The 26,073-nt window shown below is 43.0% G+C and overlaps 2 protein-coding genes across 3 annotated transcripts in view; one reads left to right on the top strand and one right to left on the bottom strand.

The window, feature by feature from the left end:
* Window positions 1–4,530: 4,530 nt before the first annotated feature.
* UBE2T (ubiquitin conjugating enzyme E2 T) lies at window positions 4,531–10,469 on the bottom strand (the record flags this gene model as incomplete). The annotated part of the gene is made up of 6 exons (XM_080917834.1): window positions 4,531–4,677; window positions 6,415–6,498; window positions 6,606–6,704; window positions 7,229–7,334; window positions 9,166–9,235; window positions 10,361–10,469. 6 exons carry the CDS (start codon window positions 10,467–10,469, stop codon window positions 4,531–4,533), a joined length of 615 nt encoding a protein of 204 aa, XP_080773960.1.
* Window positions 10,470–20,915: 10,446 nt separating this feature from the next.
* PPP1R12B (protein phosphatase 1 regulatory subunit 12B) overlaps window positions 20,916–26,073 on the top strand; it is a 185,028-nt gene continuing 179,870 nt past the window's right edge. For both annotated transcript variants that reach the window (XM_080918063.1, XM_080918062.1), the window contains exon 1: window positions 20,916–21,342. In XM_080918063.1, coding sequence (XP_080774189.1) covers window positions 21,052–21,342 — 291 coding nt within the window. In that variant the 5' untranslated portion in view covers window positions 20,916–21,051. The remainder of the gene's footprint in view (window positions 21,343–26,073) is intronic.

The raw sequence follows: 26,073 nt of genomic DNA, 5'->3' as shown, positions 1-26,073 counted from the left end.
CGAAACCAAGATGGAGAGAGAACTCTATTTGGCTTATACTTCCACGTTGTAGTCCATGGTTGAAGGAACTCAAACAGGGCAAGAACCTGGAGGCAGAGTTGCTTACTGGCTTCCTCCTCATGGCTTACTCAGCCTGCTTTCTCATAGAACCCAGGACCACCACTCCAGGAGTGGCACCATCCACAATGATGGGCTGAGCCCCTTCCACATCAATTACTAATTAAGAAAATGCCCAACAGCCTGATCTTATGGAAGCATGTTCTCAGTTGAGGCTCCTTGACACAAAACAAGCCAGGACAGCTATCATATGGACATGGGGCTAGGTGGGGACTCCTAAGGAGTAACTTAAGACCAGAGGCTGCTGAAGGAGGGGGCAGGGGAGGATGGAGAGAGCTGAGAAGGTAGTTAAAGTCATTGAGCACTGCCCTTGGAGTTTGCATTTAGTGTACAACTGCGTGCTAAAAGTTAGCATCAGGAGGAAGTGCAGGGAGCACCCACCACCCTTGGGCTTTTCTTAACCTTGTTCATTTGCATTACCAGTAAATCCAGAGCGATAGTGCCAGAAGGCTGCAGGTTACTGGAAAGATCAAAGATTTTTTTTAATGTAAAGAGTTAGTACCCGGCAGTGATTCTCGGTTTAGCAAACGCAGAGATGAAGAGAACTAAACCCCTAAGTGCTTTCGGTGGGAGGTCTGAGAGGTCTTAGAGAGGAGCTCCCTGTCCAAATGAGATAATCTCAGGATCCCGGGTAAAGAAGGCAGGCTAGTGGGATGTAATGTCAGGAATAAGGCCATAAAAGGTAAAGCCCTAGAATAGGTTGGGAAGGATGAAAGACACTAGACAGTCATCTGACATAAACTATGTGTTAGAGGGATGGCCACTCTCTGGGATAAGGGGAGAGTGGCAGGAGGCAGGGGTGACACTTGCTAAGCAGTGAAGTAGAATGTGCTGTTTCTACACGTAGGGCATCTGTGTCACCCATTGCTCCGCCTCTCCTGGGTTTTTGATGGCAGCCCAGCAGCCAGTTAGCCTGGGAAGCAGGTTCTAAGACCACACCCCACATGCCCAGTCTGTCTTCCCTTCTTTTAAGCTACCCCAACCTAAACAAGACAACCTGGGCAGGGGGGCCACACACTGATGGAAAAATACACACTTGGCTGGAAAAGGAACTTTATTTGTATGTGTTGAATTCCCGAAGCAGCCAAAGGATAAATAGCTAGTCCCAGCCTCAGCTGCCTGCCCACAAGGTGGGTGGTAAAATCTGTTCTTATTTAGATAGCTTGTGGGGAGAGGTGAAGTGGGGGATTGGGAGGAGGGAGGAGGCAGGAGAGGAGGGGAACTTGGAATCTGCAGTGTTTATATGATCAGTCATGGATGTCATCTCTCCCCTTTAATTAGGGGTTTGAAGTTAAAAACACAGCTCAGTTTGGCTGTCCCAGGAACAAAGCAGACGGGCAAGTAGGCCAAGGACAAGGCAGCTCCCCAGGGCTCACCTATGCTTGGATCGCTGTCTCCATGCCCCTGCAAGCACTGTACAAATGTCAACCGTGCAGGGCCCCATGCAGGATGCTTTACAAATTATCCCATGGTGGCTCTTCTTTCTCCTCCTGCTTATTCTTCTTCATGCTCCAAAGCATATGTCTCTTCTGCCCAGCTATTGGCATCTTTATTTACCAATCACAATTAACTGGGGGTTGGGTCACAGGGCTACTTGCAGGCTCTAGGTTGTAAGGGCCTGAACTTAGCATTACAACAGACAATAAAAGACAAAACCTCAACAGCAAGGTCTAATATTAAGAGTATTAAACTGATAAGCAATGCCCATCAGAGATGAAACTGGCTTTTCTCCCCCCCCTTTTTTTTCTAAATTAAATTTAAATAAAAAGGGGTAGGGGACAAGGTCTTTTAGCCCAAGCTGGCCTCAAATTTGCTATGTAGCTGAGGATGGCTTTGAATTTGTTTCCATCTTGAATTCATTCAGGTTTTCAGTCATTTCCCATTCATGAGAATCTGGACTTTTCTAATCTTTGGAGATGTCACATCTTTCCCCAGCCCGTGCTCTATAATCACTAGAGATGGATGGATGGGATGGATGGATGACTTCAGCTCTGTTATGTTTTATGAGAAGTCCCCTGTAGTACTCTATCCCCAGCACATGTAGCCAGACAAGAGACACAAACATTTCTCTTAGGCTATGAAGAAAACTGAGTATGCGTTATGAGTACAGTACCTGAGGCTCTATAGCTGCTTTATTGGCTGATAAACTTCTGAGGCTGCACTGAGCTGAAACTACCATGGCAGGTGTAGGGGGTGTCTACAGGGGAAGGAGGTGCAATGCAGATAAAGCATGAAGGGCTTATGGGTCAGGGAAGTAGCCTGACTTTCTTGTTGTTATTGCTATCTTCAATGCAAATGGAAGCCAGCTGAAGGGCTTCAGGAAGGAAGCCGAATCAGACTTACACTGTCTGATCATTCTTGCAGCTGGGAGCACCACAGACTAAGTGGTAAGGAACTGAGAAGCCTCTGGCTCTGGTACAGGCGAGAGATGATGGCAGCGGAAGTGAGAGGGAACTGGAGGAGCCGACTAGCCTAGTGATAAATCAGTGTGGCAGATTTTGTTCTATGATGTATGACTTTCCTTTCATTCTGTCTCTGGTTTAGCCTGAACCAACCAGCTCAGAGCATTTCCCTGGCACAGTGATTGCTCTTAAGGTAGACCAATGAGATTTTTGTTCAACGGAAAGCAGAGCTCCAGGGCCTGCTGGATGTGAATAAGGAAGCATGGCTGCCATTCACCTTAGAGAACTTTAAGGATAAACAGCCAGAGAGAGAGAGAGAGAGCTAGAACTGTGTAAAGCAGATGGGGTGGCCAAGATCTCCTGATATTGCTGAGCCTGAGGCCACCAATCCACTTAGCCTACTCCTCCTCATTTAGAAGGACAATGGATTCTATTATTGCCAGTCTGATTTCACTAACAGCTGAGATCACCCTAACTGACATATTAATGGTTTAGGAACACCAAGTCTGCCTAATGAATATAAGATACAAATCTGGAAGAAAATTAATTTCTAGACTTTAGAAAATAGTAACTGATCCTAAGAAGCGGGCTCAAGAATTATGTAAGGGAGGCTGGAATGATAGCTTGGAAGATGAGCATTTATTGCTCCTGCGGAAGACCTGGTTTTGGTTGCCATTACCCACTGGGCAATCTACAACCATCTGTAACTCCAGTTCTAGGGGATCTGTTGCCCCTTGGGTTCCTGCATGCATGAGGTAGGAATACATACACCCAACACACAAACACCTATGTACATAAATTAAATATTTTTTTTAAGAAAGAAATCTGTAAGGATAGGTGATCTAATAACTCAGCAGTATAACATCTGCCAACTATATGCAAGGCCGTGAGTTCAATCCCAATCTGTAGAAATCAGAAATCTGCAATTTCAGCAAATGTTATGTCATTAATAAGCAGATATATTCACAGTAACTTTCTCTGTATGTCAGGAAAAGTATAGCAGCTTGTTACTGAGTGACTGCTGATGCAGAACACACATATTCAAAGATGCATCTTTCCTATTGTGGCATACCTTATATGTAAAACCATCACTGCTATTCTGGGACACGGAGAAACATTATAGTCTCTATCTAGGCAGGTCCAGCCTTTATATCCCCTTTATATTCACACAGTACAGGTACCCTTTTCCTACATCAGCTGATTTATATTCCAGTCTATTAACTCTGTCATTTAATGGGATAACAGGACTGGGAGGATAAAGTGCTGGCTAGGTTACACCCCAGATCCACCATAAGACAATCCATTATAGGGGATATGGTGATAGGGGGATTCATGATAGGGGGATTCAAGTCTGGCAACTAACTGCAAAATATTTGTCACAGGCCAGGCATGGTGGTGTATGCCTATAATCCCAGTACTCGGGAAGCAGAGACCAGCCTCTGTACACCTGAGGTTAGCCTTGGCTACACAGAAAGTCTATCTCAACATACAACAAAAGAGACTGTTGAACAAATGAAAGTTATGCTGTAGTAATTCCCAGCTACATAAATCCCAGAGTGAAAGCTGAGAACAACTAAGCACTGGCAAAAGGCACACTGCTTTAGTCCACAGATTAAGGCTTCTGAAAAAAAAACACTCCCCAAAGCCTAGGGCAATGATTCTTAACATCGATTTTTCATGTACTCAAGCATTCTGTCTCCAGGGATGGTAAGTTGACAAAATATTTTAACATTCTGATCATATAGCACTATATAACCAGTCCACTCCCAGGCACGCATTTCGTATAAACACACACTTAACATTAAGTATTATTTATTTTTCAAGTTTAAAAGTTTTCTAAATACATATGTACAAGATAAATAATCAAACTATCCTTAAAGAGTTGCTGCGTGGCAGAATTCGTAAACATACAAGGCGTTTTGTAAGGATACAAACATTTGTCATCAAACACAAAGAAAAACATTTAAAAGAAACAAGCAGAAGAGACCACCTTGACACAGACTGCCAGTAACTAAGAGGGACCAGGACACACTCTCTGAACGTCAGGGGAAAACTTCTTTTCCATTCCTCCTAGTGGCCTGGCCTTCCTCTTCTGTGTGGAGTGGCTTTCCTCAGAGTCACCAACCCCCAACGAGGTGCCTAGCTCCTCTTCATCAGCCTGCAAAGGAGAGAAGGCTAATGGAGAAAATAGCTACATAACGCTATGTCCTAGACATAATGATGTTATATCTACAACAATCAAGAGGTAGGTGCCAAGCAGTGGTGACACACACCACCCAGCACTCAGGAAGCAGAAACAGGTAAATCTGAGTTCAAGGCCATCCTGGTCTACAGAGTGAGTTTCATGGCAGCTACAGCTACACAGAAAAACCCTGTCTCAAAAACCTCAAACAAACAAACAAACAAAAAACCAACAACAATAATCAAAAGGATAAAAGGACTACTAAGTTTTAGGCTAGCCTAATCTACATAGTAAGTTCAAGCCAGCTAGGGCTTCAAGCCCCACCCCCAAACAAACAAACAACTTTGTCTCCAAAACAAAACAAAATAAATGTAAACACACCCTTTCCCATGAATGTGGTCCCATAAGAAAGAAAACTTTCCCTAAGCCTACCTTCTCATTATCTTTTAACTAGTCCCTAGCTCAATATTAAAAAGGACAAATAAGGGCTGGAGAGATGGCTCAGTGGTTAAGAGGACTGACTGCTCTTGCAGAGGTCCTGAGTTCAAATCCCAGCAACCACATGGTGGCTCACAACCATCTGTAATGAGGTCCAATGCCCTCTTCTGGTGTGTCTGTATTTAAATATAATAAATAAATAAACAAAATTATTTTTAAAAAAGGACAAATAAGAAAAACTTGAATGAGTCACCTTCCTTCTATTCCTGCTACTCACAGGAACAGAAAACTATCAAGCAGATGCTGCCCGCCCTCTAGTGTTGTCAGACGATGACAACTGTTAGATGAGCAGCCAAGCATTTTACCCCCCACTCTTTAGATGGTGACAACAGAAAGAATCCATTAGCCATTCTAGAGCCCAGTGTGGATTTAGAAAGTTTAATAAATATTGTTTAGACATGTACTCTATTTTTATCTAAGTGCTTAATCTGGGAGAGTGATCTGTATAATTTTTTTTAGAAACAATGTAGTTGGTTTTGATTATGTGTCTGTATGTGGGTTTGTGGACACAGGAGTGCAGGTACCTGTGGAGTCCAGAAGAGGGTGTCAGGTCTGTAAGAGCTGGAGTTAGAGACATTGTGACTCTCCTGACAGAAATGCTGGATGAGTTAGTCAGGAAAGGAGGAGCATGACCTCCTAACCATTACACTGTCTCTCCAGTCCCCGGATACACAGCACAATATGCATATATGTTTGTATATATTATATTTTATTAGTTCTTTAAAAATTTCATACAATGTATTTTGATGACATTCACTCCCTACTTCCTCCTCCCATTTCCTACAGACCTATCCCCTATCTTTCTCCAATATTAAGCCTTCTTTGATTTTTAATTAACATTTCGGTTTTTTTTTTTTTTTTTTTTTTTGGGCTGGGATGGAACTACTAGGTAGATCAGGCTGGCTTCCAATTCAGAGATCGACCTGTCTCTCTGCCTTCTGAGTGAGGTGATTGACATGTATCACCATGCTGGGCCTTAATTTACTTTTTTAAATATAACACACCAAGTCCAATTTGTACTGCCCATATTAATACTCATGAGTGTAGAGCTGATGGCACCGTTAACCTAAGAAAGGCCTTAAAGAAAAGTGACTCTCCATCCCCCAGAGCTATCAACTGTCATCAGTTTTACTAGTGCCTCAGGGGTGGAAGTCATTAGCCTTTCCATCCCCATAGATAAAATATTCAAACTGATAATATTAGCAAATATCATACCTTTTGTTTCTGTCCTGCATGAGTCTCTGTCCACTGCCTGGCTTTCTTGAGAAAAGCTATCTTGTTATATTTAAATTCTGAAGACTGAAATGAAATTATAGTTAAAACAGAGAAACTGCTATGAGCACCAGCTGAAATATTAAAGGTACAGATAAAGTAGGCTACTGTACTGAAAAAATGGGAATACGTACAATGTCAGCCATTAATGGGTCATCAGGATTGGGCTCTGCCATAAGCAGCTGAATAGAGGTCAATACAGTGGCGATGTTGAGGGATGGTCTCCACGCACCCTATACAAATGAACAATTGCTTTTGTGTGACAGTGTGACGTTGTTGAGTCAGGCTTGGTGACCCATGCCTATTATCTCAGCATTTATAAGGTAGAGGCAGGAGGACCAGGAGTTTAAGGCTAACCTTGGCTATGTGACACTGTCTCAAACAAATCAAAAAGAATGTGACACTGTATATAATAACATAAGGACTTTGCCTGTTTGAGACAGTTTTATTTAACTCAGGCTGGCTATGAACTTGCATTGGCAATGAGAATGAACTTTAATTCCTCATCCTCCTGCTTCCTCCTTTCTTTTAATGTTTCACTCAGTTTCCTTCCTTCTTTCCTTCCTTCCTTCCTTCCTTCCTTCCTTCCTTCCTTCCTTCCTTCCTTTGTTGAGACAGGCTTCCTCTGGCTATCCAGGACTCACAGAGCTCACCTCCCAGAGCGCTAGGATTTCATGAGCTGCCATGCTAGGTTTGCTTCCCCCTTTCCAATGCCAAGAAAACAGATGTCAGAGTCAGCTCTTTAATCTTTACTCACCTTTGGTGGCAATTTGAGAATATCGAGACAAATCCTCCCACTTGAATCAATGTTTGGATGATAGATTGGAGTCAGAAATCGGATCTGTGGAGGTTCAAATGGGTACCTGTGAATGTGTGAGAGGAGGAAACTATTTTAGCGCTGCTTCATGATTAAAGGTGTACATCACCATACTGAACATTACGATTTACGGGGCCCATATACTCATATGTGGAGCCATCCACCAGAGCACAGTTAACCTAAGGGAATCCTTAAAGAAAAGTGACTCTCCATCTCCCAGAGCTATCAACTGTCATCAGTTTTATTAGTACCTCAGTTAGGGGTAGGGGCTCATTTTACACCTTAAATCCTTTGTGGTCACTAGTAGCTATCTAAAATAATGATGGATTTGAACATTTTAGAAAGACAGCATTTGGAAGGCAGACCCCCAAATTCGTCAACAATCAAAATTACTAGTAATCAAAAAGTTGAAGTAATGGTACTTGAAACCACTCAAATCCTCCCCTCCCCATTCTAAATACTACCAAGTATCTACTAAGTGTAAGAACACTGTCCTATTGTGATACCATTATATCTGAAAGTTTTTAAAAAGAACCCCCCAGTTATTTACTATTCAAACTTCCTTGTCTCCAAATTTAAAAAAATTAAAAATAGGAAAAAGATTTGGTCATCCACACATATGTGTGTCTGTATACCATCAACATGTCTGGTGCTCAGAGGCCAGAAGAGGGTGTATGAGCCCCTGGAACTGGGGTTATAGGCAGCCGTGAGCTGCCATGTGGGTGCTGGAAACTGAACCCAGACCCTCTATAAGAACAGCCAGTAAGTCATCTTTCCAGTCCCTGTGTCCAAATACTTTTATAGCTGTTATTTTCAAACAGGCTCCAACTAGACTTACACATTGGATTTAGTTATTATATCTCCTCAGTGAAAAACAAACTTTGCAGAATTCCAGTCTATTTTCAGATTTGATGTAACATAATTATTAAGCTACTCGTTCAGGCCTAACAAGTTTGCCCAGGCCCCCCACTGTGGGACAGAAATGTCCAATTTTAATAGTTAAGACACTTGGGGGCTAGAGAGATAGCTCAGCCGTTAAGAGCACTCAGTGCTCTTCCAGAGGTTCTGAGATCAATTTCCAGCACATAGTGGCCCACAGTCATCTCTAATAGGATCCAATGCCCTCTTCTGCTGTGACATCTGACAGTGGAGTCATATACATAAAATATATAAATACATAAATCTTAAAAAAAAAGTTAAAATACTCATTTCATCTCTCTTCACTCTACACAAAACTCCAGCTACAGCTCACCTGACTGGACCTTAAAAGACACTTGACTGAAGGGCCCACACTGAGGTGGCGAGAACAGTGGTGGGTGCCAAGGGCTGGCGTCAGGGAAGACTGGGAGGGGTGGACTTTTAATGGGTATCAAGTTACAGTTTGGGAAGATGAAAACGTTCTGAAGATAATATTAACAGCTGCACAACATGCTAGGTGGAGGTGGTGGTACTGCTTTTAATCCCAGTAGAGATAGGCGGATCTCTGGGTTAGAGGCCAGCCTGGTCTACAGAACAAGTTCCAGGACAGCCAGAGTCACACAGAGAAATCCTGCCTCTAAAATCCAAAACCAAACCAACCAAACAAACAAACAAACAGCACAATGATGTGAAATTTACACCTAAAATGGCTACAAGTGTCAATTCTATATTATATAAAATACATATTTACTCCATTTTTTGGGAGGGGTGAGGCTCAGCTCCAGTGTGGTCCATTATTTTAGAGAAGAGACAAAAATAACTTACTACATTCCTTTTCATGGTAGGGCTAGGATTAAAACACTGGTTCTTAACTGCTACATTTAATGCTCTAAATAGTACACTGTCTGTCTTTCAATGGCTGTGCCTTACCTTATAAGCCAACTCTAATTCATACTCACCTTTCAGGAACAATAACTTCCAGTGTAAAAAGACCTTTCTCATAAGGTGTATTGGTTCCACCCAGTATTTCTTGATTAAAAAAAAAAAAAAAAAGAAGAAAAGTTAAAGGAGAACCAGATGATTTGAATTACCATACAAAGATTTGAGGATGTAACTCAGGAGAGCACTTCCTTAGCATATAAACCCCAAATTCAGCAGCAAATAGTACATGAACCATACATGGTGCATAGGTTGAAAGTCCAAAGGTAGAGACAGGAGAATTAGAAAGTCAAGGTCATCCCAGGTTATATCAAAAGTTTGAGGCCAACCTAGTATCAAATGAACCTAATAAGGTCTATAGTTCTAGGTATAAGGGCTAGAGACATGCTCAGCAGGTAAGAGTGCTCAATGTTCCTCCAAAGGATCAGAGTTCCAATCGCGGCACCATATCAGGTAGCTTACAACTACTGTCTGCCTCTCTAACTCAAGAGGATCTGATGCCCTCTTCTGGCTCTTTTAGGCACCTGTACATGTGTGCATGTCATCACACACACACATGAACTATAATCTAAACAATCAAACAAACAAAAGAAATGAAAGGGAAAAAAGGAACTGGGTATAAGACAGTAATTCAGTTAAGGCTTTACCTGTTTCTCCATGCAGTGTTTTCTGTCTGCCCGCCTGGCCTCAAACACTGCTGTACAACTAATACATAAACCTGTTTTTTTTTTTTTCTTTTGAAAATTATAATTAGTGTGTGTGCATGTGTACACAGATGCTATGGCATATATGTGAAAGTTTTCTCCTTCTGCCATATGGATCCTGGAGATTAAACTTGAGTTACTAGGCTTGGTGGCAAGTGCCCCTACTCAAGAGACATCTTACTGTCCCTGCCTCCCCACCCCCAAACAAAATCTTTATTGAGACAAGATCTCATTCTGTAGCCTAGCTGGTTTCAAACTTGAAGCAATCCTCTTTCTCTTGCCTCAGCCTCCAGAATCCTGGGATTGTAGACATGTGCTACCAACACCCAGGTGACAACCTTAATTACAAACCAGTACAAGATATAAAAAGTCAAAGACAGAAAACATCAAGCAAACCAGCTAAGGAAGAAAGATGGCAGACCCCTTCACTGTACTATGGGCTACTTTAATATACATCAATGTGTGAAATTTAGGACAATCTTCAATAGGGCAGGCATGACAGGACACCTACGAGCTCGCAAATCATCCATGTGGTCCTTTTCCTGCCAGCACGTGATGCCTGGGGGAGGCTCGATGGCTAGCATGTGCAGTTCTTTCTTCAGACGTGAGGCTCTCTGCATGATCTCAAGTGAAAGGAACCACAAACAGTTCACTGCTCCACACTAAGGGCCGGCAGGGGTGGACTGGAAAAGAAGCAACCGTGAAATCGCCACGCTGACTAGCATTTTCAGCACAGCCTCAGTTTAATGAGGAACAGATTCTTATTCCTCTCTGTGACAAAGGGAGCCCAACTTTTCCCATTTCTGCATGAACTTTTGGTCTATTCATCCAAATAATAACAATTGTAAAAGTTTAAAATGATTGTCTGCTTCCATTAATAAATTATTAGGTTATAAGAACAGAGCCTGGGTCCAATTCTATTCACAAATATATCTAAGTCTGCCCAGGCAGTGAGGACCTGGGTAGACTGTGTGTGTTTAAATGTCTGCCATTTTCTCCATTTATGTGGACTCTGCAGTCTCCTTATTCTTAAAGGAACTCACCCTGTCAATCAGCCCATCCCTCTCTAACATTCTAATCTTTCTATGTAGTCTCTGACGGCAAGTAACACCCACAAACACATCTATCTACTCAACTAGCAACCACCTAAAGAGCATTTTGATGTATATTACACATATAACACTATACATTATAGCTTATTTTGCTACAATTTAGATGAACACATCTTCATCTCTTTTTTTCTTGCAGTGCTGGACCCAGAGCTTTGTTCATAAGTTTTACCTCAGCTTTTTCCCAGGCTGACCTTGAGCTCACTCCAGTAAGCTTCCATTTTCTTCTAAAAATTTGTTCATCTACATCTAGACCATTTTTTTTTGGCCTTCCCTTATTTTTCCTGGTGTATCGATCTTATTAATCTGTCTTTATTACTGATATCTTTGTACTCTCTTAGTTTTTCTTTTCCAGACTAGGGTTATGCTTCACCCCCTACCCCATCTTCCCTTTGCCTTCCTCCCTCACTGTTTTGAGACAGACGCCATATGTATCCCAGGCTGTTTTAATACTTGCTATGTAGCTGAGGATGACTTCTGATCCCGACCTCCAAATATTGGATTACAGGTGTGCACCTCTACATCCAACTTCTATGGATCTGATCCAGGGCTTTGTGGATGTTTGGCAAACACACTACCAGCTGAGCCGTATTAGTTTTCAAATTTTCTTCTTAAATGTAAACACTTAAGGCTATATATTGCTTTCCAATTTGTATCTCATCCTCCAACATTCTTCTGTCCTTGACATACTGAAGTTAGCCTGTCTCCTATGCTGGTCCCAGTCTTCTGCCTCAGCTCCCATATGCTAGAAATCCATCATGTGAGAAGACAGATAGAAAACAGAAGGTCCTCTGCCCTTCCCACAGGTGTGACCCCCCAATAATAATAATGAAATAAAAATTTATTGATGACACATACAAAAATCTAGTTATTTATTGCAAAACAAAAAATCTCTTCAGTTACCAAAAAACAGTTCAGCTTTACTCATTTTCCATACAAGAGAAAAATCTCAGAATAATTTATTTTAATAACCTAATTTAGTGTTTTATATCTTAATTCTCTCTCTCTCCCCCCCTCTTCTCTTCTCTCTCCTCTCCCCTCCCCCTCTCATTCTCTCTCTCTCTCTCTCTCTCTCTCTCAAACAGGGTTTCTCTTTGTAACCCTAGCTGTCCTAGAACTCGCTTTGTAGACCAGGCTATCTATCTCAAACTCAAAGATTGGCTTGCCTCTGCTGGGATTTAAGATGTGTGCTCAGCCTCTATCATTTTCTTTAAGCCTACTTAGGCCTTGTTATTGGGGGTGGGGAAAACAAGGAGGAGGAGTGCTGGGGAGGGGCAGTATTTGGCTTACACTTCCACATCACAGTACATTGTTGAAGGAAGCCAGGACAGAAACTCACACAGGACAGGAAACTGGAGGCAGGAGCTAATGCAGAGGCCAAGGAGGAGTGCTGCTTACTAGCTTTCTCCCCATGACTTGTTCAGCCAAAGCATTGCTATTTTATACAGTAATCCGATGGACTATTTTCAGTAAAACAAAACTCCTGCAATTATAGGGTGTTGGTATCAGGAACAGCCACTTTCACCTCCAGCAGCACTGTCACCTAAAGGTGACAGGGACCCGCACATCTGTTGCCATGGCAACAGCCATACATTCACAACATGCTTTTGGTTCAGCTCCCACCTTCACCTGGGAGCAGTTATGTGTCACAGTTTAAATAAAAGGCAGACCCTCCTTTCCCTCATTTCTCTTTCCCTTCTTGTGTCCGTCATTCCCAGTAAACCTCTTCCATGTGGGACCATATTGGCCTGGTGTGGTTTGTCTGGATGAGAGCCGTGATTCTATCACAACACAGAAGACTGGAAAAACAGCTCAGCAGCTTAAAGCCCTTGCTGCATAGGCCTGACACCTTGATTCAATCCCAATAGTCCACAATCAATTACAATAAAACTCGGGGCTGGAGAGATGGCTCAGTGGTTAAGAGCACTGACTGTCCTTCCAGAGGCCCTGAGTTCAATTCCCAGCATCCACATGGTGGCTCACAACCATCTGTAATGGGATCTGATGCCCTCTTTTGGTGTGTCTGAAGATAGCTACAGTGTACTTATATACATAAAATAAATCTTTTTAAAAATTACAATAAATCTCTAATTATAAACTGTATCTTTATATAAAATAAGAACACAGTGGAACACATGCTAATCAGATTAGAATGAGAAAAAAAAAAGGCAGTTTCCCTCAAAGAAGCTACCAGACTATAACAATTGTTATATACAAAGTCCTCTGGGGTGAGAGATATAGTTCAGCTGTTAACAGCACTGGCATCTCTTCCAGATAACCCACATTCAGTTCCCAACACCCACCTGACACCTCATAACTGACACCTTCCACTCACCTCCGTGGGCACCAGGCATACATGCATGCAGACAAACACTCATATACACGAAAAAAAAACTTTAAAAAGTCCTTTGGCATAAATGTGTTGTCGTGTATTTTCTGAATATAAAGGTTCTTCACTGAGCTGGAGCTTGGTGGCAGGAGACATGGGAGGCGCCTAGGCGGAAGTCAGCTCCAGGTCAGGCCGGGCTACAGCGACACCTGTCTCACAAACAACAAAACGAAGCCCCAACCAAACAACCATAACAAAAAAGTTCCTTACACTACAGCTCCAAAAGGTGTTTTCTTTTTAATTGTCTTAAACCGGCGTTTTTCGGCTCTTTTCTAGTAATCACTCCTCACAAACGTATGCTTAGAACTGCACGGACTATTCATTAAATTCTTTCTCATCTATGTGTGAGGTCACACCAGAGGACTGTTCCTTCCACCTCTGCAGCAGCGTACCCCACCTAGTCTTTCCACCCTCTGTACTTCTGACTCACCTCAGATACCAGAGCGCTGGCGCTTTGTTTTGTGCCCCTGGCCTGCGGTAAATAATCAATGCACTGAACCTGTGGTAGGTGGCAGATGCCGGCGGTAGCGCCGAGAGGCACAGCCTTGGGGCGCCCAGGGCGGTTCTCTCTCCCCGCAGCGTTCCTTCCGGGGCGACTCCGGTAGAAGCGAGACTCCTTCCCCAGAGACTCACTGTGACCTCGGGCACGTTCCCGCGGGTAGCACCCGCAGCTCGACCCAGCAGCCTGGCTTACAGGCTGGGCCCACGCTGAACCCGGGAGACGGTTGAAATGACTCCACCCCCATCCAAGACAGGACTGTGATTGGTCTGCAGCAAACCCGGGGAGAGGCGCTCGCCCGCCTATTGGCCAGCGCTCCGAGCGTGCGTTCGCACACGCAGAGCTCAAATTTGCGCGCGCACCCGACCCGGAATTCCCAGTTCTCGCTGAGGGCGAGTTTGGAAGTCGCTTACAGGAGAGAAAAGGCAACTGGACACAATTTGGAGAAGCGACTGCTGAATAGCTGCCTTTATTTCTTTGCTCTGGTTCTTTGGGACGGGGTCTCGCGATGCAGCCCCTGCTTAGCTTGGAATTTGCTATGTAGCTCGGGCTACTCTGGGACTCCTGAGTCAGTCTCCCAAGTGCTAGAATTAGGCCCGCCTCAAGTCGCCCAGGCTTTAAGTAATGTGAGGGGAAACTTTACTACTTCATCTAAGACCAATAGTCGAAAGATAAAAGTCGAGCACGGTAAAAAAAAAAAAAAAAAAAAAAAAAAAAAAAAAAGTCGAGCACGGTGGCACAGGCATGTTGGAATAAAAAAAAAAAAATTTTTTTTTGAGACCAGCCTTGGGTACATAGATTTCCTCCAGCTGAAAAAAAATTATAATTCTGGTGGATAAAACATTCCATCAGGACTCTGAAGAATAAAGTGATTGGGGGTAAATTACTTTACCATCGGAAGTATATGGAAGCTGAACAAGTTAGTTTAAAGCAAGAGATCCTTTGCACTATGAGGAAGTTAAGGACCTCTCCCTCCCTTCACTGTGCTAAGAAAACAAGCCCCGCTCTTCCTACAAACTGTACCAGCTTTTGATCCTCGAGTCACACACCAACCACAGAATAAATGACTTTCAAGCGCTCTTCCACCTCTAGAAAGATCATCTTTTGAGAACAATCAAGTGCGTGCTTGACGTCACAGCTGAGAGTATTAGAGGTGGATAGTTCTTAGGAGAGAGGAAAACTTAAGACCTGAACCTCTGCAGAACTGGAATTGGTTTCAACTATGGGAACCTTGAGGCAGGACCAAAAGCTAACCGGCGGTTGATGTGTTTATAAAAAGACAAAAGATATGTCCCGGTTTTCGGCACCAATGTTAGGAAAAAGATAAAGATAGTAGGGGGGTGTATGTTCTATGGGGGTGTGGTGAGGTGTGGGGAAAGGGGGTGCCTCTGGTGGACCCATGTTGAAGCATCCCTTCCCCCTGAGGGAACAGTCACATGACGGGATAGTATAGAATAGAGATTATTCAGGGCATGGGGAGGGGAATTAAGAAGGTATTAGGGGCAGAGAGAGAAGAGGAGTAGAGAAGTAGAGGCCGCCATGAGCACGTGGAGAGAGGGGGGAAGGGAATGAGGAGAGGAGGGACAAAGGGGTAAGGGCAAGATAACAAGGGCGAGCAAGAGAGAGGAGGGGGCAAGCAGCCCCTTTTATAGTGCCTGTGGGTACAGTTTATTGGTAACTGTGGGGCGGAGCATAACTGGCAATAGCCAGGTAACTGAGGTGGAGTTTACAGACTCCTATCAGCGGTGATTTCTGCATTCAGTCCAAACTGATGTTAAGCTGCAACTGGTACCTCCTGGAGGTTGCACGGTGTGTTTTGTCTTCTGGAGACGCTCATGTTCACCAGGACCCTGACCAACTCTGCTCTGGGCTTCCCCACTTTCGCTGTAGGACTAAGCCGGCGTGTAGCTAGTGAATTGTGCTAAGTGTTACAAATGTAGGAGCTGTAGAGTGGCGCAACAGTCTGGTCTGATTTTTCAATCTGCTGTTAAAGTGCTATTTCATGGTTAGGATTTATTCGTTGCAGTCAAGTGTTTTCGCCTATCACTTGGGAGTTACTACTTTTCTTACTACCGGCCTTCACGTGATCTAATGACATCTAATTCTTCCTACCCCAAACAGTGACTGTATGCTGACTAGTTCTGTCCCCGGAACTGAAATGGAACCTTCCTAGGATGATTCTTTGAAAAAAAAAAAAAAAAAAAAAAAACCAGAGTTTAAAGTTTCTCTTAGAAATATCGCAGACTGTATTGAGTTGGATCAAAGGAAAGGAGGGGAAAGACAGAAAGAGGAAAGGCCCCATTCTAGCGGTACCGTTTCCATTTGTCCACCAGAGGGCGGTATGTTAACTGGTGGGAATAGAAGCCAAAATTTTTTTGAGGGTCTCATGATGCAGCTTGGGGCCATTTAGACCAGGCTGGCCTCCATCTAGTAGAGATCTTTTCTTCTTTGCCTACCAAGTTCTGGGTTCAAAGGCATGTACCCTAATTTAGGACTTTTAATTTTTTTTCCCCAAAAGCCTCATTCTGAACCTCACCACAATTCTCCTGTCTAGGCATTATCACTATTTAAGGCAAGGTCCTATGTAGCTCAAGGCTAGAGTAGAACTCTAAGTGACAGGATTATAAGCATGTGCCACCATGACAAGCTTGTCATTATTTTCTAGAAGTAGAGTGTTCTAATGTTGCAGTTAAAGTATGAATATGGAAAATTATTACTCAACACAAAATCTGGGTTGGGCCAGTTATTTACTTCGGGAATGAGTGGTGTGTGTGTTGTGTGTCTGTATGAGGTACATTCAAGTGGGTAGGTAAGTATGTGCACCTAGGTAGCACTTGTGGACTCCAGAATGGTGGGGGATCTTCCTCTATTTCTCTATACCCTGTTGTCTGAGGAGAGGGTCTCTCACAAATGCAGAAGCACATTGTTTTAACTAGGCTGGCTGGCCTGCTGGCTCTTGAGATTTACCCTGTGTTTCCCAGTGTAGAAGTTACAGGTACATCAGCTGTGCCTGGCTTTTTATGGTGGTGCTGAGGACTCGAACCCTGGTCCCCATGCTCTCAAAGCGAGTACTCTTACCCTTTGAACCATCTCCTCAGACCAGTTATTCTGAAACTATATTTTAAAGGAGTATTTTATTTGTACACAGGATTGTTTGTTTGTTTGGACTTAACTTGTAGTTACAAATGTTTTGATAGTGGGCTGGAGAGTTTGTCTTAGGAGGGAGAATACTTGCTATTCAACCTTGAGGATCTAAGTTCAGATCCCAGCACCTATTTATCAAGTTGGGGGTTCAACAAATACCTGTACCTTCAGAGCCCAGGAAATGATGCCCTCTTCTGGCATTGGTGTGTACTTACACATACCTGTGTGTAGGCACTCGTGCAGGTACGCACACTTCAGTACACTGGCACAGTCATAGAAAATGGCCAATCAGGAAGCCAGCACAGCTGTTTTACACAGTGCCACCAAGGCTGCGCCAAATACTGCGCTGCCGTGTCTGCCATTCTGTCCCTCACTTTTAGGTTTTGGTGCCTGTGTGCTACATTTTTGGGGACTTTTTGTATTATGACTCATTTTGTGTCTTTTCCCAAGAAAATTATGTATGAGTCTTTTTTTTAAAGACAATTTTCTTTCTGCTTTAGCAGAAACAACTTTAATCTGGCCACTATTTGGAAGTCTTCCTTGTGCCCTGAAGATTGTGATAAACTCAGATAATCAAAAGCTAGAAATTTCTAAAAAGAGGCTCTGAATCTAGAAATCTTTTTGGGGTATCTGCCCCTAAGCAAACTCAAACAGTACAATTGGTACAGAGTAAACAAAAGTAATTGGCAAATTCTGACTGGCCAGGAGAATTAGTAACAGACTTTAAGCCTCTTTTTACAATGTACTTAGAGCTCTCTGAAAATGCAGTCTAAAGATAGGGGTAGTCATACAGGGTACACCCCTGGGGGAATAGAACTCAGTAAATAGGATAGATTGGCTAAAATAACCTTTCCCTACTTTATAGTACAGATGATGAAGTGTATAGTAAAAGGAGTGAGGTGTTTGTATTTGCTATTCATAAAAGGACCAGTTCAGATATTTTCTCTTGCCAGCCTAAAAGCAAGCTGTCATAAAATAAGTGTGTTTGCCAAGATGAAGAAAAACTTTGGATTCTTTGAATTAGAGTTATAGGGGCTAATAATAAAGATAAAATCTGTTCAGTTTGTATTTTCTAATTGTGACTGAACTTGTAACCCCTGACATGTAATGAAAATTCAAACATATGTCCGGAGACAAAATGATATCATCTGTACTTCTTGGATAGGCATTAGTCTGTCTGTGTTCTGTGAAACCTGTCTAAATAAAGAAGCAGTCTTTGTCTCATCTCTCAGGCCACCCTGTCAATGTGCTGGGGCAGGCCCCTGGCAATACATAAATCTTTAAATCTTTCTGAGTATTTAAGAAACTTAAGCTATCAAACCTGTTCATTAAGCTCATTATATAAGTTTATTCTTTGAGAGTTTTGGTTGGATGAAGATGGTTTGGGGAAAAACATATATAGCTTTAATTTTAAATAACAAAACATTTTCAAGTCTATGAAGACAAGTGTTTTGTCTGTCAAGTCTTTGACTGATGTAAATAATAAAGACAACAATAATTATTGCTCTTACTAACCACATGGCTGGAAGATACATTTCTCTCCAGTTAGGTAGGTATGCACTTAAATTATTTAAAGAATTAAGCCTTTTATGTTCTCTGTAAAAGTCTCCAAAGATAGTGTTATACTCTTACTTTCTTTTCTTTTTTTAAGATTTATTTATTTTGTGTATATGAGTACACTGTACCTGTCTTCAGACACACCAGAAGAGGGCATCGGATCCCATTACAGGTGGTTGTGAGCGACCATGTGGTTGCTGGGAATTGAACTCAGGATCTCTGGGAGAGCAGTCAGTGCTTTTAACCGATGAGCCATCTCTCTAGCCCCCATATTCTTACTTTCACAAGAAAAAAAGACAGAAAGAAACAAATATTACAGTTATAGTAAGAAAGTAATATTCTTCCTATTTCCACCATTGAGACTGGGAAGAAATTGTTTCTGAGGTAGGGTCTTATAGTTTGGCCTCAAGTCCTCCCCATGAAGATAGCTTTGTTTTAGACTGGTCCATGAAGCACAGGGCCTTGTGCCAAACCATCATTTTATGAACTAATGTTCATCCTCAGCCCCAAGACTGAGTTATTCTTAAATTTTAAGACTATAAAAAACAAAACAAAACATGGTGGCTTATTCCTGGCCCTTGGGAGGCCAAAGTGGGAGGAATGCTGTGGGTTGGAAGCTAGCCTGGGTTCTTGACAACCTAAACTGTGGAGAACCTTCCTCAAAAAAAAAAAAAAATCAGTAATTTAAATAAAAAATGGAAGAAAGGAGAGGGGCAAAGGAGAGGGAGGGAGGGAGGGAGGAAAAGAAAGGGGGAGAGGGAGAGTGGAAGGAGGGGGAATATGTAAAACATGGAAAGTGGAAGAGGCAGGAGGATCAGAATTTGACTAGCCTGAGTAAATGAGTCTCCATCTCAAATCAAACCAATCAAAACAGAACATAGTTCCATAAGGCATAACATTACTGGTCCCTGAAAATTTTATCCTACTTTAAAAGTTCTTACTAGAAGCCAGTATATTGGTAACTCTAAAGCAGCCGTGAAATACACAGCTGAGTAGCCGTTAGTTGTTTACTAGGACCATGTTGTTAAAACAGGGCAGGACAGCTGCAAGGAGAGGCTGATGCTACCTCGTCTTTCCTAATTTATCTGTGTTTGTGTTTGAGACAGTCTCCTTCTGCAGCTTGGGCTGGTCTCAGCTTCTTGATCTTCCAAGACAATGGGTGTGTGTCACCATGTCCAGTTCCTGAGTTATTTTGATATCAATATCTCTTTTATCATCTTGTCAGAGTTCTATTTGGGAACTTGGATACTTTTAATTATTAAGAAGAGGTTCCATGTTGACAAATTACCAAGAAAATCTCATTACATTTTAGAAAGTTTTTGTTTTATTGGGACTAAATGTCATATAGTTCAGGCTGGCCTGGAACCGCCTATGCAGCAAAGGATGACCTTGAACTCACTGCCTTATACTCCAGCCTGAAGCTCCTAAGGGCTTAGAGAATAAGTCAGCACCATTCCTCCCTCCTCTCCTCCTTCCCTCTCTCTCCCCTCCCCTCCCTCCCTCCTTCCTTCTCCCTCTTTTGTGTGGTTTGTTTTTAGAGGGGAGTAGATTTGAGCAGTTTCACTCTGTAGCCCAGGCTAACCTTGAACTCACTGCCTAGTCCAGGCTGTTCTAAAACTTCTGGCTGTCTGGGTGCTGGGGTTACAGGTGTGAGTTGCCTGGCATTGTTTATTTCTTCAACATGAGATTCCTAGTTCATTCCAATAGAAAATGAGCTACAGGCAAGTTCATTTGTTAGGAAATAATAAAACTTCCCTTTATGATGACCTAATCATTTTCATTTTTTTTGGTGAAATTAAAAAATTTCAACCAGTCGGTAATCTTTTCAGACCTGGAATGAATGTCATATCGAACACAATTTATGAAAAACTGTAATACTGTATGTGTATGTATACTTTTCTCCATGCACATTCATAACTAATACATGTCAATAAAACTAGATGTAAAACCAGGACATGAATTTTAGTCCTTCTGGTACTTTGTATTTAGTTCTCTCTTCTAGAAAATAAGGCTAATCACTGCTACTTTTTTACTCTTCAAGTGTTAAGTGATAGTTAGGGAGCGAAGCCTAGTGATCGCAACAATTAAAAAAAAAACTACAACTCCCAAAATGCTTAGAGAAAGAGGTTGACGCTGGTCCGAGAGACAGTTGCAGCTTCTTCCAGGCATAGGTGCTTGATCCAGCTTCGAAGGAGGACGCAGCTTGTCCTTGACTGGTTTCTAATGCATCCAGGGATATGTAGTTCCCATAGGGCTCCAGGGCGCCCTCAGGGCAGGTCTCCTACTACAAGTCCCGTACTGAAGCGGGGCTTGGGCAGCGCCTGCGTGGTGAAGCTAAAGGGGCGTGTGGGCGGTGCTAGTAGCGGGAGGAGTAAAGATGGCGGCGCGGGGGCCTCCGCCTTCATTCCCTGGCTGAAGCCCTCCGAGGGAGGAGACCGTGACCACACAGGGCTACCGACAGTCTGGTGGTGGTAGTTTTGGCTGCAGCTGCGGAAGCTCGAGCCATGGCGGAGCTGGAGCACCTGGGAGGGAAGCGAGCAGAGTCGGCGCGAGCGCGGCGGGCTGAGCAGCTGCGCCGCTGGCGGGGCTCGCTGACAGAGCAGGAGCCCGCCGAGCGACAGGGCACGGGGCGCCAGCTGCAGACCAGACGCGGGAGTCCCAGGGTCCGCTTCGAGGATGGTGCGGTCTTTCTGGCTGCCTGCTCCAGCGGCGACACGGACGAGGTGAAAAAGCTTCTGGCAAGAGGTGCGGACATCAACACGGTCAACGTGGACGGCTTGACAGCCCTGCACCAGGTAGGACTTCTCTTTCGGTTGTGTGGGCTCTTTTACCTGCAAGCCCGTGATCCTTGAGCTTGACACCAAGAGTATTATTAGTGTCACCTCAGAGCCCTCTTGCAAAGACCAGGCCACTTCAGTCAACTCACATTCTTGGCCACCCTCTTCCACTCATAACCTGGGTTAGGGTCTTTACTTGTCGGATCCGGTGACTGGTCAATGTTTGTATTTCCCTCCACCTACTTAGGTTGTCATGGTAACTGATGATTTGGTCCTTAATGTTATCTCTATAGTTGAATAATCTTTACTTCTGTCTTGTGCCTGTACATCATGCCACTTATAGTGTCATTAGCCTGATACCCTTTCAGAAAATTCAACTTTCTATCTGTGTGGCCCAGTTATCAAAACGTCTTACTTAGGTCAATTAAAGAAAACCCCAGTAGCGGATGAAGACGGGCAGCTTTTTTGAAACGACACTTGTTTTGCTGGTGTGTGATTTGTGCCTTCTTCAGGCCACCCTTAGAACACCCTTGACCTCATTGTTATGGGTGTCTTAGTTTCTCTGCAGCAGCGCAACTTCAGTCAGGGACAGAATTTCTGTCTGGTACTTATGGAATAGACGTTGAATTTTATTTCTGAGTCTCTCTGTGGAGATGGTAATCTTTGAAAATAGAAATGACTATATATCTGAGTTACAGGTAATCTGAGAGTTCTGTGCTTAATAATAACGCCTTGATTTCTCTCACTTATGCAACAATATTTTCTGTATACTGACTGTCGTAACTCCACCTTCTCTCCCCATTTGAACTTCATCAGTTATTTTGGTGAGCTGAGACCTGGGCACTCACTCTCCTTGCTTCCTTCCTTCCTTCCTTCCTTCCTTCCTTCCTTCCTTCCTTCCTTCCTTCCCTTCCTTCCTTCCCTTCCTTCCTTCCTTCCTTCCTTCCTCTTTCTTTCTTTTAATCTGGGCAACCTCTCTCTCTCTCTCTCTCTCTCTCTCTCTCTCTCTCTCTCTCTCTTTCTTTTGACCAGGGCACTCACTCTTCTTTCTTTCTTTCTTTCTTTCTTTCTTTCTTTCTTTCTTTCTTCCTTCTTTCCTTCCTTCCTTCCTTCCTTTCTTTCTTTCTTTCTTTCTTTCTTTCTTTCTTTCTTTCTTTCTTTCTTTCTTTTGACCTGGGCACTCTTTCTTTCTTTCTTTCTTTCTCTTTCTTTCTTTCTTTTGACCTGGGCACCCATTCTTCTTTCTTTCTTTATTTCTCTTCCTTCCTTCCTTCCTTCCTTTTTTCTTTCTTTCTTTCTTTCTTTTGACCTGGGCACCCACTCTTCCTTCCTTCTTTCTTTCCTTCTTTCTTCCTCCCTCCCTCTTCCCTCCCTCCCTCCCTTCCTTCCTTCCTTCCTTCCTTCCTTCCTTCCTTCCTTCCTCCTCTTCCTCCTCCCCTCCTTCCTTCTCCTTCTCTTTTTTTAAAACAACAGCACTGACCCGCATGTAGTACAGGTTCAGGGTGACTTAGAGTTCTCTATGTAGCTAATCCTTTTGTCTCTGTGTCCCCAGTGCTGGCATTGTCCAGTCTTGCAGTGCTGAGGATCAAGCCTAGGACTCTGTGTTTGCCAGGCAAAAACTCTACCAACAGAGCTACACCCACAGTGCTCCTTCCTATCTTTCTTTTGCTGTATGTGCAAAGTGAATGTGTTCACATAAGATTCAACTTTTTGCCTGGTGGTGATGGCGCACGCCTTTAATCTCAGAATGTAGGAGACAGAGGCAGGTGGATCTCTGAGATTGAGGCTAGCCTGGTCTATAGCATGACTTTCAGGATGGACAGGGATACACAGAGAAACCTTGTCTCAAAAATCAACCAACCAAACAGTAACCTCCCCAACTCCCCAGAACAAAGTCACTTTTAAATGATAATTCAAGTTTACATTAAGCCCTTTCCTTAAATATATTTCGTTAATAGCTTAAGATTGCTCTTATCGTACTCTTCATATGGATGAAAATTCTCCTCTCAGCCTGTTTTATTTAGGATCCCACCTAAAGTTTTATATATAGCAACCAGTATTTATATAGTACTTTGCTGTTCAAGAATGATTTTATGTGTCTTCCGTCATGTAATCTTGGTAGTGTTCTTCTGCTGTGGGTATAGTTAGTAATAATGTGACTCCCATATACAGAGGGGGAAGGCAAAACTTCAAAAACTTTGTGTATGTGAAAACCTAGGAAGGAGGAGAGTTATCCATGGGATTGATTTTTCAGATTTCAGTCAAAGTCCCATAGCCCATTGAATAAGAAACTGGGTATAAAATGTGGTAAAAACTAAGAGAACTACAGTCAACTTTAAATAAGATTTAAACTACCTTTTTGAACTCTTGGAAGGGTGACTTCTCTATAATTGTGAAGGGTAGAGCTCAGCTGGGTATCTTAAGTCATTCTTCACTTTAACATTTAGTATTATTATTACTTTTTAGTATAATAGATTATAACTCAGTAACCATGTTTCTTTTATTATTTTTATTTTGATTACTCTGTGTGTGTGTGTGTGTGTGATTCTGTTTGTGTGGCGTTGAAAGGGACAACTTAGGGAAGCCAGTTTTCTCCTCCCCTTGTGGATTCTGGTTTCTGGAGCTAGAACTAACTAATTGGCAGGCTTGCCCAGCAAGCGTGTTTACCAGCTTGTCTCTTTTACTGTGACTGTGCTAGCTGTGAGCAGTCCTTCATACATTTTACTATTACTCTGGAAGTTGCAGGAGATCCTCCCCTGCAGTTCTGCCTCCCTCTGCTTTTATCAGGTGACTGACCGCCTTGCTGCCCAGCCCCCCTTCACTAACAGCTTTGATGGTGAAGGGCGCTGGCTCTCAGCCGGTGCACTCTTTTCATTCAGTGGTCTAGTGAAGTAGGCGAGGAAGGGATGCCAGCTATGGAATATATATTTTTTTTTATTTACAAATGTAATAGAGAACTTTCTCCAGATTTAATAAGTTGCCTTGGTCATGGTGTTTCTTCAGCAGTAGACAATAACCAGTGGTATCCAGACTGAACATGTATATTCAGTACTAGACAAATTCAGTTAAAGATTACTCTGTCAAGTCAAACAACTTTCTGTTTTGTGTGTTCTGTTTTGTTTTCTTTTTCCTTTCAGGAAGGGTCTCACACCATAGTTTAGGCTAGCCTGAGATGGACCGTGTAGCTCAAGCTAGTGTTGAGTACCTGATGTAGATGATGGGAACCAAACTCAGGTCCTTGGGAAGGGCAAGTGCCTTTAGCCACTGAGCCTCTCACTAGCCCTAAATTTTATATTTTAAAATTAGCACACAAGGTATTAGGTATCATAATGGCTTTCTGTTTTGACTTAAAACATAAATTTAAGACAAAAATAGTGTGTTTGAGTTGGTTGTGCACTCACTCCTGTGCTCCCTCTGTTGTCCTCCTCTGATCCCCTGCCTCCCCTCTACTGCTTTCATATGTCACAGGTGCCCTTTTGAACACCCCACACTTCCTGGCCACCTCCTTTTACCCTCTCTTCGTCTCCTTTCTAGGGTTTTTGAGCGTTTATCTTTCTTCATACACATAAATACATGAGAGAGAACACATGGTGGTTGTCTTCTCGAGGTTGGGTCACTTTGCTTAATGTATATTCCAGCTCATTCCATTTTCTTTTAAATTTCATTTTTCCTTACAGCCGAATAAAATTCCATTGTGTGTTGTATTAGTTATTGCATACTGTTATGAAGAAACACCATGACCAAGGCAGTTTACTGATGAAAACAGTTAATCGGGGGCGTTCGCTTATAGTTCAGGGAGTTCAGGACCCTCATGGCGGGGATTGTGAGGACAGGCAGGCACTGCCCTGGAGCAGTAGTTGAGAGCTTACATCCTGATCCACAAGCAGGAGGCAGAGTGGGAGGTGGGGAGGGAAGGGAGGAGGAGATGGGCCTGTCTGTCCTGGGCTTTTTGAAACCTCAAAATCTACCCCCAGTGACACACCTTCTCCAACAAGGCCATACCTGTAATCCTTCCTGAATACTTCCACCAATTAGGGAGTAAGCTTCAAATATATGAGCCCATAAGGGCCATCCTTATTCAAACCACTATATATCTATCACGTTAAAAAAATTATTCCGGAGCTGGAGAGAAGGCTTGGTGGTTAAGAGCACTGACTTCTTTTCCAGAGAACCCAGGTTCAAATCCCAACACTTACATGGCAGCTCACAACTGTCTGTAACTCCAGGATCTGACACCTTTACACAGACGTACACATAGGCAAAAATCACATAAAATAAAAATAAAAAAATTTTTTTTGAGGCACAGTCTTTATTGGGTTCACACCAGGAGTCCATTGGTCTTGAGGACCTCTGTGAACTTGTAGATTTTCTTCTCCACATTCTTTTCTGCCTGTTTCCATAGCCTCAAGAGCTGTTTCTTCTTCTGATAGTAGATCTTGGCCTTTCCCTTCTGTTTCTCATTACTTGTGTGGTATTTGTGTGGAGGACAGGGGACAGGTCACAGGGCTTGGTGTCAGGGACCTTACGTAACCTGTGAACTAGCTTGCAGGCACTTTCCCATGTTTCTACTATTGGTTCATCAGTTGTTGGGCATCTAGACTGGTTCTGTTTCCTTGCTATTGTGAATGGGGCAGCAGTCAACATAGCTATACACGTATCTCTACAGTAGTAGACTGCATGTATTTTGATGAGTAAATTAAGATTTGGTAGCTGCATTAAATGTCCTAGAGGCCTCAGTGAAGAAGGTGC

Source organism: Micromys minutus (assembly GCF_963924665.1).
Source record: "Micromys minutus genome assembly, chromosome: 6".
Lineage (NCBI taxonomy): Eukaryota > Metazoa > Chordata > Mammalia > Rodentia > Muridae > Micromys > Micromys minutus.
This window is presented reverse-complemented; position numbering and strand designations above follow the sequence as displayed.